Source organism: Balaenoptera acutorostrata, chromosome 13 (assembly GCF_949987535.1).
Source record: "Balaenoptera acutorostrata chromosome 13, mBalAcu1.1, whole genome shotgun sequence".
Taxonomy (NCBI): domain Eukaryota; kingdom Metazoa; phylum Chordata; class Mammalia; order Artiodactyla; family Balaenopteridae; genus Balaenoptera; species Balaenoptera acutorostrata.
The window spans coordinates 77,112,546-77,125,400 of NC_080076.1; the positions used below are offsets into that span (position 1 = coordinate 77,112,546).

Sequence of the window (12,855 nt, forward strand, 5' to 3'; positions counted from 1 at the left end):
ATGTGGTGCCAGACATATGAGTGAAGAAAGTATCTTGCACCTGCAGCCCCAGGTGCCCTCGCTCTGCAACCACGTGACCAAGCCCTGCCCAGCTGAGCCTAATCAGTGGACACAACTGTGAGAGATAATAATAAATCATTTTAAGCTACCAAATGTTGAGGTGATGTAACACAGCAGTAGATACAGATTACTGATAAGAAAGGAACATAGTCTCCATTTTTCAGGTCAAAGAAACCAGGGCATTGAAAGGTCAAATGACTTACCCACAGTACTTGGCAGAGTGGGTGCTCCAGCTTGGATTGTCTCCAAGGCCTGTGCTTTTAACTTCTAGGCCACATCCCTCTGAAGCTAATTCCTACTTGTTCTTCCTGATTTTTTTTTTTTTTTTAAACATGGCTGGTGGTCAGTATCAGGTTGAGAGTTGGTCCTGAGGACTTTCTTCCTTCTCATTGTAGATCTTCATAAACAATGAGTGGCATGATTCTGTCAGCAAGAGAACTTTCCCCACCATCAATCCATCCACTGGGGATGTCATCTGTCATGTAGCTGAAGGGGACAAGGTGAGATATGGTAACTTAACCTCAGGGCAGGGCTGAGTGGGTTGGGGGTGCACAAGGATGGTTTCATTCTCTAACATTTTTTTTATGGTTGAAACTTTGTGTGTATTACTTTCATAACTAAAAATGCCAATTAAACTTTTTGAGTTAAGTGAAACCACAGAAACTCTTCCTTGCAGGTAAAAGTGCTAGATTGTACCCGGGTTCAAGAATTCATACAGTTGTGCAAAGAAGATGTGGCACATAAATACAGTAGAATATTACTCCGCCATAAAAAGAAACGAAATTGAGTTATTTGTAGTGAGGTGGATGGACCTAGAGTCTGTCATACAGAGTAAAGTGAGAGAAAAACAAATACCGTATGCTAATGCATATATATGGAATCTAAAAAAAAAAAAAAAAGGTACTGATGAACCTAGTGGCAGGGCAGGAATAAAGACGTAGACAGACGTAGAGAATGGACTTGAGGACACAGTGGGTGAGGGGCGAAGTGAGAGTAGCATCGACATATATACACGACCAAATGTAAAATAGATAGCTAGTGGAAAGCAGCAGCATAGCACAGGGAGATCAGCTCCGTGCTTTGGGACAACCTAGAGGGGTGGGATAGGGAGGGTGGGAGGGAGGCTCGAGAGGGAGGGGATATAGGGATGTATGTGTGCATGTGGCTGATTCACTTTGTTGTGCCACGGAGGCTAGCACAGTATTGTGAAGCAGTTATACACCAATAAAGATCTATTAAAAATAAAATATAAAAAAATTCATACAGTTGCAGAATTGTAGACTTGGAATTTAATTTGAGAACATCTAATCCAATCTCTCCATTTCAGACCTGGAAGTTGAAGGTCAGAGAAGGGAAGTACACAGCTAGATGGAAATCTTCTTCAGCAGAATTCAGGTCTCCTGAGATCTAGCTATGGTGTCTGTAGTATATTTTGATTTAATTATGAATACCCATAGTAATGAAAAAACAGTAATACTAATTTGAAAGTTAAAAATTAGACTTTCAGTAAAAAACATTTCATTTATTAAAATAGAAAAAGCATTAAAAATAATTCAAGAATGCCTCCTGTCCTCTGCTTTAAAACAAACAGTCTTCTATATGCACATTTAAGGCCTTTCTCCCTTTGCTAAAAGAAAGTGTGACTACTTTTCTGGCTCATAGGGTAGTCTAATGGTAAATGTATTTAATATTAATGAAAACCATGCTCCCTACCTCCTGATACACATCTCCCTATATGGAAAATGCTAGCTGTGTTGATTTTATTGCTTTCCCAAGGAGAGGGAAGCTGGTTAAACCTGCATTAGTTGGAGACTGCCAGTCATCTCAGAAGGAATGGTTAATTTCACTGGGCTTGTTTTGAAAGGAAGAGGGGAAAAATGGCCAATTTCTAAGTGCTGATCCCTGAGTGCCTCTCCCTACGTTAACTCTTTGGGGGATTTTGAAATGGAAATCCAGAAATGGAAACCATCAGGATCCTCATTCCCACCATGACTGCTGGGAAGGAGAGAAGCCCAGTCATTTAATTCTGAAGCTGGTCAAACAGAGCCCTTTTGAGGCTGGGAGGAACTGTTTGGGGCAGTTTCCACACAGGCATTGATTGAAGCTCCTGTGGGCACGTTCGGCAGCGGGGCAGGAGGCATTTGGAGGTGGTTATTGCTGAGAAGGCCTGAAGTACCTCGGTGGGTTTTTTCCAGGAAGACGTGGACAGGGCAGTGAAGGCTGCCCGGGCTGCATTCCAGCTGGGCTCGCCCTGGCGCCGCATGGATGCGTCCAGAAGGGGCTGGCTGCTGAACCGCCTGGCTGATCTGATTGAGCGGGACCGGACCTACCTGGCAGTAAGTTCTCCGCCCCCTCCCCTCTCATCCCACATGGCGAATGGACATCCCACGGATAGCCAGGAAAGGATTGCCTTGCTGACAAGTAACTGGCCAGAATGGCGTAGGCTGGACACCTTTGGGGTACCCTCCTGTGCCAACCTGGGAAGCCTCTTAGTGTTTCCCTTGATGCAGTGGGTTTGGCTAAGAAAGGAGGAGACTCGGGTGGGGAGGGGGCTATGATGGGGAAGCCTTCCTGGAGAGAGACCCCCCAGAGGGATGGACACCTCTCCCAGACCCTCTCTGTGTGGTGGGCCTCCTCCCTGTCTGCAAGAGGCAGAAGAAACCAGGAGGCAATACCCTCTCCTCCCCTAGTCCGTACTGCACATAGCAGCCAGAGTGAAGCTTCTAGAAGGCAAATTATACCATGGCACTCTGCTCTTAAGCCTTCCATCGCATCCTGTGTCCTTAGGATAAAGCCCTGTTCCCTCAACATGATCTACTAGGCCTTCCCTGATCTGGCTCTGTCTCCCAACTGTGGCCCTCACACACACAGCTCAACTCAGCAGCTTTCCCTCAGCTTCTTCACTGCCAAGCTTTGGGCCTTTGCACATGCTGTTTCCTCTGCCCAGGGTACTCTTCCCTTTGTCACCATTCATACCTTCCCCTTTGCCTCGTTCCTCCTACATATCCTTCAGGTTTCAGCCTAAAGGGTGCTTCTCAGGCTGGAGTTTCTCCAACTGGGTTGGGCACTTTCTGACACTCTTAACACTTGTGACTAATTCATGTCATTATTTGCTGGGTTTTTGCTCGTTTTTTTTTTTTTTTTTTTTAAAACATCTTTATCGGAGTATAATTGCTTTACAAAGGCTTTTTGTTCTATAAGCTCCATGATCGCCTCTGTATGCCTAGCACCTGGATCCGCCATAGAGTAGAAGCTTGAAAAAAATGTCAGTGAAATGATTGAATGAGAAGTTGGTGCATCCTTCCTCCCATCCCCTTCCTCTTGCTCCCTGCCATTGAAGAGGCCCAGAAATGCCTCAAAATTCAGCACAAAGGGGCCACCAGCCCTTCTCAGACCATGCTGAGCCTCAATGCTGTTCATCACCCGATTTGCTGGTTCATTCCTGTGCCCGCCTGTCCGTGTTGATCTTTTTCTCTTTGCTCAGGCCTTGGAGACCCTGGACAACGGCAAGCCCTACGTCATTTCCTACCTGGTGGATTTGGACATGGTTCTCAGATGTCTCCGGTATGGGCTCAGGCTTCCTGTTCTTTGTTTTGGCCGTGCCACAGGGGAGGGAGTGTTGCTGGAGGGGTGGAAACAGAACAGTGTAAAAGGATCACAGGAGTGGGAGAAACTATTCTAGTTAGACTCCATCTCCTGGGAATCATCCCTCAATACAAAACTGTAATTGACTCATACACGTTTTCTCTTTCAGTTTTGGTAATTTATATGTTAGTTGGAATTTGTCCATTTCTTCTAGGTTATCTAATTTGTTGACTACAGTTGCACATAGTATTCTTTTATAATCGTTTTTATCTCGTTTTTATAATTATAATGTCCCCACTTCCATTTCTGATTTTAGTCATTTGTGCTTCTCCCTTTTTTCCTTAGTCTGGCTAAAGGTTTGTCAATTTAGTGAATGTTTTCAAAGAACCAGCTTGTGGATTTGTTGATTCTCTCTGTTGTTTTTCTGTTTTTCATTTCACCTATCTCTGCTCTGATCTTCATTATTTGCTTCCTCTTGCTAGCTTTGGGTTTAGTTTAATCATAAACGTTTTAATAACCAAGAAATAAAAGATGAGGAATAAGAGCTTTGCCAGAGCCCTTGGGTCGTAGGTAACAGGAACTCACTCAGCCTAACTTGGGCAACTGTGGAGAGTGAGGGGTCTGAAATCCAGAAGGCCATTGAGTCTAACTGCTGCCTACTTGCTTCCTTCTTCTCTCAACTACGCTGGCCTCTCCTGGGGCCAGTCTGCATGTTGGAACCCGGTTGCTCACACCTGGGCTGGCTGCTGTATGAGTGATTCCATCCAGACTAAGCTGCAGTCCCTTAGTCCTCGTGCCAAATTCCTGGAACAGGGGCCCTGATTGGCTGGCCTTGAGTCTGACCAGATGTGGTTCAGGTGGACAGATCATTGTTCAAATAATGGCTGTTCCTCCGTGACCATGTGGACAGAGGTGGAGGGAAAGAAGCAGTGCCGGGAAAGTATGGGTTGGACAACAAAACAGTAGTTATCCCCCATAACAGGGTTTCTCAGCCAGGGCAATTGCGTCTCCCAGGGGACAGTGGCTAATGTCTGGAGACATTTTTGGTTGTCACAACTGGGAGGGAGGGGTGCTACTGGCATCTAGTGCATAGAGGCCAGGGATGCTTTAAAAATCCTGCAGTGCACAGGACAGCCCCCCACAGCAAAGAATTTTCCAGCCCCAAATGGCAGCAGTGCCAAGATTGAGAACGCTCTGCAAGGACGCCCCAGAGGGAGCAGCCTGGTGAACAGCAGGCAGAGCCCCAGGCCTTCCTGAGTTTTAGCAGAGTGCCTCTGTGCTCATTAAATACCTGTTCTGAGGCATGCAAACACACGTAATACAGACCTGGGAAGAAGGGAGCAGTGATGCCTTAATTTGTACAGATTGGCAACTCCGTGGCTATTTTTCTCCCTGGCATCACAAACCTATGTTCACACCCAGGTCAAGTCTGGTCTCAGGCTAACCTCAGCAGACACATTCATTTCAGAAATCTCTCTTTTACACTGCATGTTGCATCTCTCCCCCATCTTTCATTTTTCCTACTTCCCTGAAAATCATCACATACTATAAACACATGACTCTTCTTTTCCCCCCAGCTCTAATTTGCTGTGTTTTTGCCATTTGTGTCCCTGTGTGTCTGGATGGTAAGCTTTACAGGGTTGGGATCCAGTCATTGATTTGTTTCTGGTCACTGTTCACTCAGTCTTAGTATGATGCTCTGCACACAGCAAGTGCCAGCTGTTAGATGGGTTTGCACTTTCCCACTAGAGTCGATCCATGGTTCTCAGATGCTAATCTGTGGTGCTGGGCTGGTGCGACAGTCACAGTTTAATAAATCTGAATGTTTATTAAAAATACTGATTCCTGGGCATCAGCCCCAGAGAGTCAGTTGAGTAGGTCAGAAGTGGGTACCTGGAATTTGGTGTTTTTTATGAGCACCCCAGGTGATTCTGAGACTTAGAGGTTAGTTACTGAGAATGAATTATTGTGACCCTAGCAGTTAGTTAAGTCTTTCTGGAAATAAGTCCAGAGCAAGGGCAATTATCAGAAAGACCCAGTTGGACCAGATTGAGTCTTCTCTTTCTGCCAGAGTTTACAGGGGTCCCTGACAGTCATTGATTGAGTTTGGATTTTTTTTTTTTTTTAAGTTACTATGCCGGCTGGGCTGATAAGTACCATGGGAAAACCATTCCCATCGATGGGGACTACTTCAGCTACACCCGCCATGAACCTGTGGGAGTGTGCGGGCAGATCATCCCGGTGAGTGTTAGACTCGTAATAAACAAATGAAGGTTTATCAGGAGTGCTGTGAGAGGGAGCAATCTTGGGCAGGTTCATTGCCAAGGTGGGAGGGTCTGTGGGGTGATGTTGGAAGGCGGCCTGGGCAGTGGTTGAGAACATGGTCTTTAACAAAGCCAACCAGCGCTGCCACGGGTGAACTCTGTGACCTTGGGCAAGTCACTTATCCCCCTAGGACTTGGTTTCCTTATCGGAAAAGTGGAAGTGATAGTAGCTGTCTTAGGGCAGTAGGGAGGATTGAATGCGGTGATGTAGCATGGTGCCTAGTATGGAAAAGCATGAATGCGAGTCACTAATGTCATCATCCACCACCTGCCTTGTTCATCTGTCTTAAACCTACAATTGAGCTGTGAGGGGAACACGAGAGGCTCAGAGAACCTGGTGTTGCTTCTGCTCTCCGGCTGCCACTTTCTGCTGCCAGTGCAGCTCTCGGCTGAGATTTCGGGAGTGGCTGTTGTTGATTGCAGTGGAACTTCCCGCTCTTGATGCAAGCATGGAAACTGGGACCAGCCTTGGCGACTGGAAACGTGGTTGTGATGAAGGTGGCTGAGCAGACTCCACTCACTGCCCTCTATGTGGCCAACTTGATTAAGGAGGTGCGTGGCTTGTGTCCATCTTGACCTCTATATGCCTTTGTAGAGGCTTGCTCTATAGGAGTGCTGATGAGGGGCCCCCGTAGTGGGGGTGGGTATTTGGAGAGAAGGGACTGAACCCCCCTCATCCCTGCTCATCACACTTCAGCCGAAGTGACCCGTACCACCTCTCTTCTACACTGGGTTTCACTGCAAGACCCCTCTGGAGAATGAAAACCATTCTAAGTGAGTGCCATGGGGGCAGGGGCAAAGGGCACAGGGAATCCCACAAAACAGGCTTCTTGCTGCACCATTTAGAATTCCTGAGCAGTACCCGGTAAGACTGCTCACCTGTGTGCTGGGCAGCCTGCCTCAGCTTCTGGGAGGGGATGTGTATTCTTCTGTCCAGACCCTTTGGAGCGGGAGAACGACTCCCAGTGTCCCTGGTGTTTGCCTACAGGCCGGCTTTCCTCCTGGCGTGGTCAATATCATACCTGGATTTGGCCCCACGGCTGGGGCCGCCATCGCCTCCCATGAGGATGTGGACAAAGTGGCCTTCACAGGCTCCACAGAGGTAAGGCATCCTAGGACCTCAAGCTTGTGGTATGTTTGGCTCAAGCGCCCCCAGTCCTCAAAGGATGATGCGTTCAAGACTAGCCTCTGGGGGACTTTCCTGGCGGTCCAGTGGTTACGGCTCGGCGCTTTCACCGCTGTGGCCCAGGTTCAGTCCCTGGTTGGGGAACTAAGATCCCGCAAGCCGTGCAGCGCAGCTAAAATAAAGTAAAATAAGATTAGCCTCTGGGTACTGCATGGGGGTCTGCCCCAGGACTGCCTTTGAGTAGCTCAAGTGAGGGGCCCCATGTGTGCCAGCAGGGACCATCAGGGTGGAGCCCTTTGTGGATTGGTTGATACTCCAGCTGCTGTAGGGGGGTGGCCTGGCACCCCATGTGGGATAAAGAGGCCAGGACTGTCTAGACTTTATAAAGCCCAGAGCTGACTGCCCAAGGTCAAAGCACCTCGGCTGTGTCAGACTCCTTGACTGGCACTGCCCTGGCGATTAAAGAGAGTGGGAGACATGAGTTCAAATCCCAGCCTTGCCATTATGACATGAGGCAATTCACTGAGTGTCTTTGGGGGCTCCATTCATTGTGTTTAAAATGAGGATGGCAGTATCTATGCAGTACAGACAGTGGGTGTGCTGTAGTGGGGAAGATAATGCGCTTTGGAGTCAAACTAACTGTTTCAGCAGCACTTACTTAGCTATGTGACCTTAGGCAAGTCAGCCTCCTAAAGCCTCCTTGTCCCCACCTGTAAAATAGGGATAATAACTGTGCCCACCTCCCGGGGTTGGCCAGAGTGAGATAAAGCTTATGATGTATTCAGCAAAAGTCTAGCCCAGAGTAAGTGCTCAGTGAGTGAATGAATGAATGAATGAGTGCTGCTCTGTGCCAGGCCCCGGAGAGACAAAGACATATAATATGCCTGGGGATTCCTTAAACATAATCACCTTGAAAGCAGGGACAAAATTCCTTTTTCCTATCCTTGAATTCTTGGAAGGCTTCATTGCATGACTTTAGAGAAGGCATGCTGAATAGTATAATAAAGGTGATCTTTAAAATGATCCTCGGGGTAAAGATACCTTCAGATGTTCAGTCTGTACGCAGAGATGGCGGTTGCGGGAGGGCAGAACTGTGGCCTAGATGACACAGTCCAGGCTCTTTCTTGGCTTAGTCACCACCTAAATTAATGCCTCAAGGGGATGTTGAGAATCTTGCAGATGGGATGGTTTCTTTCTTTCTTTTTTTTTTTTTTTTAATTAATTAATTTATTTATTTTTGGCTGTGTTGGGTCTTCGTTGCTGTGCGCGGGCTTTCTCTAGCTGCAGCGAGCGGGGGCTACTCTTCGTTGCAGTGCGCGGGCTTCTTATTGCAGTGGCTTCTCTTGTTGCGGAGCACGGGCTCTAGGTGCGGGCTTCAGTAGTTGTGGCTCGCGGGCTCTAGGCGCACGGGCTTCAGTAGTTGTGGCATATGGGCTTAGTTGCTCCGCGGCATGTGGGATCTTCCTGGACCAGGGCTCGTACCCGTGTCCCCTGCATTGGCAGGCGGATTCTTAACCACTGCGCCACCAGGGAAGTCAGACGGGATGGTTTCTTGACCACGGTATGTGTGTTCATTCAACAGATAAGCACAGGGGTGTCTTTGTACCAGGCTATTGGAATATGGAGGTGAGAAGCACCCCATCCTTGCCCTGTGCTAGGAGATACCATTTAAAACACTGTGAGAATGAGGCAGGATAGCAGGTCTGAACTGGTGCTGGATGCAGTTTGCCCAAATGTGAATTCTGATTCCACATTTACTGTGTGACTTTGGGCAAGTGACTTGACCACTCTGAGCTATAGCTCCCACATTTCTATATCAAGGGAAAGAGTCGGCCCTACCTCTGAGGTTGTTGTGAGGGTTGAACTTAATGCACACAAAACACTTAGCACAGTGTCTGGTATGTAGGTGGTGCTGAGTGTAGAAGCCACACAGCAATGACCCTGCTCGTGTCGTTACTGTCATTGTCATCCTAGGAGCTCAGAGGATGGGGCAGTGATGGTAAGTGAATGGCCAGATTTGGTGAAATTCTCCAGGTCTCTTGTAGTCCAGCTACTCCCTCAGGTTGTGGGGGCTTCTGTTCTGTGTGTCTGAGAACATTTGGTTTTGTTTTCCTCCGCTGAGTTTGTCTCTGTTCCTGCTTCCCTATAGGTTGGCCACCTAATCCAGACTGCTGCGGGGAACAGTAACCTCAAGAGAGTGACCCTGGAGCTAGGAGGAAAGAGTCCCAATATCATCATGTCAGATGCTGACAGTAAGTTTTCAGTGGGGAGGTCTGATGTCAACCTGCCACTAGCTCTGTATTCTGTGGTCCCACTCAGTTCCGCAATCCTCAGCATCCCTCGGTTTTGGTTTCTGCCCCCAGGGCCTCAGGATGAAAGTAAGACTCCTCAGCATGGCCCTCTGGCCTACACGATGTGGCCTCTCCCCCAGCCTTTCTCCTCTCTGCTCCCTATAATCCAGCCAGGCTGAGCTACTCACTTGCACAAGCTTGCAGCGTGCTTTCAGATTAGACTACTTTTCTTCCATCACATCCTTTTTCCTGGTCCTGCTGAGGTGCTCCCAGATTCGTCCTCCTTGAGGGAGTCTTCCCTGATGGCCATAGGCCAGCTGGTTTGGTCCTCCAGCCGCCCTTGGCTCCATTACCACAGTGGGTGATGACCACTCTCCTTCGTGTCTATCTGCCACTTGGTCTCCACACTCAGAGAAGGGAGCGATCGGCCCTGCCTTGTTCCCACACAGAGTCTGGCACCCAGCAGGCACGAACGCTGTTGGTAGTGTTAACGGGTTAAGGGTAGCAGCCACCGGGGCCAGGCTGCTCCTTATCCTCTTCTCATGGTTGCCTTCTGCCTCCGCAGTGGACTGGGCTGTGGAGCAGGCCCACTTCGCCCTGTTCTTCAACCAGGGCCAGTGCTGCTGTGCAGGCTCCCGGACCTTTGTGCAGGAGGACATTTATGCCAAGTTTGTGGAGCGGAGTGTTGCCCGGGCCAGGTCTCGTGTGGTCGGGAACCCCTTTGACAGCCAGACTGAGCAGGGGCCGCAGGTAAGCCCCGTGGTTGCACGCAGGTCTCGGTGTCCGGAGCCACCATGGAGAAGCGGAAAGGGCCTTGGACTCTGAATCCGGCAGGCCTGGCTTCAAGTCTCAGCTCTGCCAGGTACCAGCTGTGTGCCCTTGGGAAGCCACATGCTGTCTCTGAGCCACCATTCTCTCATCCATAAAGCCTGCCCTTTGTAACTCACAGAGTGGCCGTGAAGTGGAAATTAATAATGGAAAGCCCTTTGCAAATTACATACACATAATAAATAGGAGGAATGGCTGTGAGAAAGGGAATGCATGTTTCCTGGACCTTGGCCATCCATATAAATGCATCTACCAGAAAGACACACGCATACCTGTTAATCGCAGTTACCTCTGGGAGGAGGGCGGAGGGCCGTGGTAGCAGAGGGATTTCATTTCACTTTATACTCTTCTGAGCTGTTTGATTTAAAATATAAAAAAATTTTTTTTTTTTTTTTTACCATGAGCATGTATTCATTTTAACTAATAAAAATATAGTCAATAATAATTATAACAAAAGGAAACAGAGTGCCTCACCCCACCACTTCCTCTCACATCCTGATCCTTTTTCCAGCATTGGCCTTAGACCCAGCCTGTCTTGGGCTCACTCTCCACAGGGCCCTGTGCTGGCCTCCTCCAGCCTCCTCCTCCCAGGGCTGAGGAATCCACTGGGTCAGGGATGCTTCCTCCCACAAATCCCTTGCACGTGGCCCTGAGCCCACTTCTGGGGCCAACGGGGGCCTCTCTGCAGGCTTCATTGTCCTGGGGGCGTCTGCGTTCCTTGTGTCTACTCCCCAGGCTCCAGTGCTGGCCAAGGCAGCCTTTTTTTTCTTTTAATTAATAGATTCTATTTTTTTAGAAAAATGAGCAGAAACTACAGAGTTCCCATATATCCCCTAACCTCCCCATCCCCTAGTTTCTCCTATTATTAATATCTTGCATTGGTGTGATACATTCGTTATAATTTGATGAGCCAATATTGATATATTATTATTAAATGAAGTCCGTAGTTTACATTAGGGTTCACTCCTGGTGTTGTACATTCTGTGGGTTTTGACAAATGAATCAAGGCATGTACCCATGATTACGGTATCACACAGAATAGTTTCAGTGCCCTAAAAATCTCCTGTGCTCCACCAGTTCATTCCTCCCTCCCCCTAAACCCTTGCAACCACTGATCTTTTTACTGTCTCTATAGTTTTGTCTTTTCCAGAATGTCATATAGTTGGAATCATATAGTCTGTAGCCTTTTCAGATTAGGCTTCTTCCTCTTTTTCTTTTTTTTTTTCCCCAGATTGCCTTCTTTTACTTAGCAATGTACATTTAAGTTTCCTCTATGTCTTTTCGTGACTTGATGGCTCATTACTTTTCATGGCTGAATAACATGCTACTGAATGGATAGGCCACATTTTCTTTATCCATTCATCTGCGGATAGACCCTTGGGTTGTTTCTACTTTTTAGCTATCGTGAATAGTGCTGCTGTGAATCCCAACGTCTTTTTTTCTCTCATTCTTCTTTGTGGTTTGTGGCCATATAATTAAGGTAATGCAAATTTGTATTAAAAACTTCATAAAAAAGAGTTTAAAGTAAAAAATAAGATCCGCTTGTCCCCTTCATGTCTGTTCCTCGTAGGTAACCACATACACACAGTTACATTTTGGCATGTTTGTTTGAACAAAAGTAGGGTCATGTAATACATATCATCCTACAAGCGTCCCCCCTCCTCACAGAACACCTTAGGCTGTCTTTCTGTGTCAGTCAGTGGACAGATCTGTTGTTAATGGTGCCAACGTATGGGTGTGCCATCTTAGCCAGCTCCTCTACTGATGCCTAGGTGGGGTTGTCTCCACTTTCTGCTTCTGTAAGATGTTCCCCAGTGACTATCCTTGTTCAGGTCCCTTTGTCACATGTAGAATAAATTCCTGGAAGTTAAATAGCTGGGTCAGAGGATACGAACATCTAATTTTTTGTCTGATATTAATAAGCCATTTGCCCGAAGAGCTGTACCAGCTTACAGTCCTTTCTCTTTTTTTTTTTAAATTGAGGTGTTATTGACCTATAATGTTGTATCAGTCCTTCTAATAATGTATGAATATTACAGGGTATGCAACATACCCTTGGCATCAATGTATTTTCTTACATTTAAAATTTTTAGTAATCTCATATTTGAAAAACAAAAACAGTGGGCTTGATATTCATTTCTTTGAGGGCTAATGAGTCTGGAGGAATCTATTCTTATGTTTTTGGCCTTGCTTATTCATGATCTGGCCCATTTCCCAGTTGTCTTCTTGCCTGTGTGGTTCTAAGCCTGCAGCTGGGAGAGGTATGGCTGTAGCATCTCTGTAACTCTGGGTTCCTTCTCCCTCAGGTGGATGAAACTCAGTTTAAGAAGGTCCTTGGCTACATCAAATCTGGGAAGGAGGAGGGGGCGAAGCTGCTGTGTGGTGGAGGGGCGGCTGCTGACCGTGGCTACTTCATCCAGCCCACCGTGTTTGGAGACGTGCAGGATGGCATGACCATCGCAAAGGAGGAGGTAGGCATGGCTCCAGCGCTCGAGGGAACGCTCCTAGGAGGAGAAGCGGACAGTTCAGTCCAGCATCTTGACCCAGGACCCATCCGCTGGCCTTGGGCCAAATCCTGGCTCTATGCATAAGACAAATGATTTGCAGTTCACTTCTGATCTTGTGCCTCTCCTCTTCAGCC

General features: G+C 47.5%; 1 protein-coding gene across 1 annotated transcript in view; it reads left to right on the top strand.

The window, feature by feature from the left end:
* ALDH2 (aldehyde dehydrogenase 2 family member) overlaps nt 1-12,855 on the top strand; it is a 29,579-nt gene that overhangs the window by 10,494 nt on the left and 6,230 nt on the right. Inside the window, exons 2-10 of the mRNA XM_007170911.2 lie at nt 456-560; nt 2,256-2,396; nt 3,545-3,624; nt 5,775-5,886; nt 6,393-6,521; nt 6,958-7,071; nt 9,245-9,347; nt 9,952-10,136; nt 12,521-12,685. Coding sequence (XP_007170973.2) covers nt 456-560; nt 2,256-2,396; nt 3,545-3,624; nt 5,775-5,886; nt 6,393-6,521; nt 6,958-7,071; nt 9,245-9,347; nt 9,952-10,136; nt 12,521-12,685 — 1,134 coding nt within the window. The remainder of the gene's footprint in view (nt 1-455; nt 561-2,255; nt 2,397-3,544; nt 3,625-5,774; nt 5,887-6,392; nt 6,522-6,957; nt 7,072-9,244; nt 9,348-9,951; nt 10,137-12,520; nt 12,686-12,855) is intronic.